We start from the raw sequence: 3770 nt of genomic DNA on the forward strand, positions 1-3770 counted from the left end.
AAACATTTTTAAATGGTTTAAAAATTAAAAAACTAAGCTAGGCCTAGGCAGGCCTGTCTTTTTATTTATTATTAGGACTCAGGATAGGCTTACTTTAGCGACGAGGCCTAGTAGCATAGCTAGCTAGAGGCCTCCTACTGTACCTAGCTAATTGGATTGGGGCAAAGGATGCCTGATAGTTGATGATCTTTAATGATGAGCTGCAAAAGATCTAGGAGTGTTAATGATAATAATATTTATTTTCTATAGATTTTGACTTCATTTTTGCGAAGACATTTTTACAAGCTGCAGAAATTAAAAACATTATTAGTCCTGCCTGAAATAGCTTTTGACAACATGTTAGACAAAGGTGCTTTGTCTGTATGGGTTCGACTCTACATATACGCTATACACGGGTATTTTACTGAAATAATGTTCACAGCGGGCTGGGAGTTTGTCGTAAATATGAACCCAAAATTTCCTGGCGTTACAAGTGTGTGGTCCTTATTTATCTACGGTGTATCAAATTTGGTCATCGAGAGAATGTACGTTAATTTCAAAGATACCGTAAGCATACCAATACGGCTTGTCATCTACACGCTTTGGGTTTATATGTGGGAGTTTACAACTGGTTTGGTGCTACGACAGTTCGATGCTTGCCCATGGGATTACACGCCATTCGAGTGGGATTTTTTCGGGCTTGTCACTTTAGAGTATGCTCCTGCGTGGTTGATTGGCGTGTTTCTTTCTGAACAAGTTCTCATAAAGCAAACTTTACGCCTTTGTTTCTCTGATGGTAATGTTTTGGGGATAAACAATGGTGAAGTGAAAAGCAAGATGACTTAGACTTAGACTGCCAATACCTCATATCTTAAACCTTGCTGTTTGTTATACTTCCTTCAGGTTGGACTGAAAAATAGTAGTAAATGAGTAATTTAGTGTGAGTTTTATACACAGTATATTGTAAATTATAAGGCTAAAATTGTGTTAAAGAGTATTCCAGTATATTATTGTTATATCAAAGCTAATGTGGGATACAATTCATAGAATGCTGTTATATTCGGCTTTTGATATGGCAAGCTGACAAGCTCTATAAGAACTGCTGTAAAAATGTATTGATAAGCATAGATATGTGTGCTAAGTGTACAGGGTACCTCACCTAACGTGTTGCAGCCAATATCTTAATTTCAATTCGCTATTTGTTTTTATTTCAACACTCCTAACAACAAGCCAATTACTCGCAAATTAACGGATGGGATACAACAAATGCTTTCACAATAGTAAAACAGTCCTGTTACTAGATGACAGAGCTAGGATTTGAACCTAGGAACACGGATTAGTAAGCAAGCATGTTAACCACGAAACCTAGTATCACTTTCAAAAAGCCTTAGCTGCTGTAATTTGGACAAACAATGAACAACTGTTCACTACATTTTTAACATGAGAAGAATCTGTTTATCAGTGATGGATCTAGCCACAGAAGGTAGAAGTTCTAAACATTTTGAAAGGTAAACTTCAACCAGCATTGGATCCCAAATTTTGAAATAGGATGAGCTTCAAATTTTAAGATGAAGTGCTGAAAGTTAATTGCATTGCAATTTTCAAAAATTAGCAAGGCTGACTGATACAGGGGAATGGTATATTTTTTCAGAATTTGTTTACTGTATTAACATTAACCTTGCACAGTGGAACTGTCATCCCAGATTATTAGCCTATAAAATTCTCTTGGTGCAGACAAGAGAATACCAATGGTTTTTGGAGGGTAAACATTGCGCTGATGATCCACTGAAAAAAAAATAGCCCAGCCTAGGGTTTCCCCTTTATAACGCGCACACGCATGTCAATGTGTTTCCATCACAGTTAAGTTACGATTCGATACAAAACAGCCCGCCACCTCGGCCCCACCATGGCTGAGGTAAGAACATTTTATGATGAACCTGTAGGGTATCGCCCACTGTATTGTGCATCTATTGGTTTTAAAGGTTATGCAATCAATTATGTTCCCTTTTGAATTATGCATACCATGATATTTCAACATGCATTTCACATTAATATTATACTTACAACAATTATTAGACATTGCTTTGTAAAGGCATACAGTATAATGTTTCTTGATTGAAATACACAGATTTGGCATTCATTATTGCATTACACTGATTTATTCCCCATAATAAGATTTTACAATAATCAAACAGCATTCATTAAAGATATTCATTGAAAAAGATATTTTTAAAATGGCATTGCTCATTTTAAAGTATAATTGAAATTAATAACTTCAAATTAGACAATATTATTGATTTATTTAAGCACAATGCCAAGGTAAGCCAGTCAATAGCAATTTTGTATTCACTGTCCAAATGTATGTGACAATCCAAAGAACAAACAGACTTTTTTGGTTTTAAATTTGGATTCTAAAAACACTCTGGGTATTAAGCAAACAATTGGTACAGCACATCTTAAAACTGTTGTTTCAACTTTACGTGTAGAAACCAGAGGTCCATGGTTTAGGAACCCTAAGTGGCCCTCCAACGTTTTTTTTCCCTGTTTGGCCCCATAAACTCCAGGGCCCCTGGGTGTAGCCACTAGCAGTGATATGTTTTCCTCCCCAGACATTTCCATTGTATTAAGGAGGTTGCTCAGCCTCCCTCCTGTGAAAATAATATTGAAAATTATCATTTTATTTTATTAGTTTACCAGTTTCAGATGGAAAATTTATTCATACATGAATCTATAACAATTACCTTGACATTTTCCATTTTAAGTTAAATTTAAATGAATCTTTTGTCATTTTATGTGATTCCACATTTTACAGTTACCTTTCTTTGGAAGGAGGCTATCCTATAAAACTTGTAAAGTCTAAAACCCTTAAGGGTTTGTTGAGTCCTAATGTTGTCCCTTTCATAAGTACTGTATTTAATTTAGCTGCTTATGTTTGCAATATCAATATTATTTTAACTTGATTTATGTACTATAATTAGTACTGTAGTAATTATGAGACTTCATATTACAAATGTAACCTATATGCTCTTTCATTAGTAGAACAAGAATATTTTAATTATTACAAGTTATTTTTAACAACTGTACTCTATATAATATGGAGGAATTAGTTTAAAGCTCTGTTTACACTATCAAAGTGTATGTGACAAAAATGGTAGCGATGGCCAAATATGGTAGTAATATGACATCATCAAGTCTATATGTGGGCACATACATCACATTTTTTTGTCGCATAAAGTTTGATAGTGTAATAAACAACAAACGAAAATATTTTGACATAAATTTCAACCGAATGAATGACAAAACCAACCTTTCAAATTTAATTACACTATTGTGAAAGACGAGATAATATTTTCAAAATGAAACCCAGATCTTTATTTTTATGTTTTTGATTTAAATCAAAATTTTAATTTAATTTTATGTGTGTATGTTAATAATATCAATAATTAATATTTTCTTGCTCTATATATACAGCAGATACAGGGGCAGATCCAGGATTTTTTAAACAGGGAAGTGCTGACATATATTAATAATCTGTCAAAAATAGATTGCAAAAAGTAGTTCATCATAATTTTATTTTAGCTGTTGAAAGGGATGAAGCGTACGCCCGTAGTACAAACCCTGGATCTGCCCTAATATTTGCGCAAGAAACTGCATACAGAAAGAGAATTTTCGCTCTTCATTTGTTGGGAAATTAGTGCTATTCAAGCCCGTTGAGTTGGTTCTTAGCCCTTGCAAATGCCAGTCTTTACGTGTACACTTATTAGACTGTAATAATGGCAACTGTACCTAAT

At 34.1% G+C, this 3770-nt stretch overlaps 1 protein-coding gene across 1 annotated transcript; it reads left to right on the plus strand.

The window, feature by feature from the left end:
* Positions 1–336: 336 nt before the first annotated feature.
* LOC140061271 (transmembrane protein 229B-like) lies at positions 337–825 on the plus strand. The gene has a single exon (XM_072107779.1). It carries the CDS (start codon positions 337–339, stop codon positions 823–825), a length of 489 nt encoding a protein of 162 aa, XP_071963880.1.
* Positions 826–3770: the final 2945 nt, after the last annotated feature.

The sequence above is a fragment of the Antedon mediterranea genome, chromosome 10 (assembly GCF_964355755.1).
Source record: "Antedon mediterranea chromosome 10, ecAntMedi1.1, whole genome shotgun sequence".
NCBI classification, from domain to species: Eukaryota; Metazoa; Echinodermata; class Crinoidea; order Comatulida; family Antedonidae; genus Antedon; species Antedon mediterranea.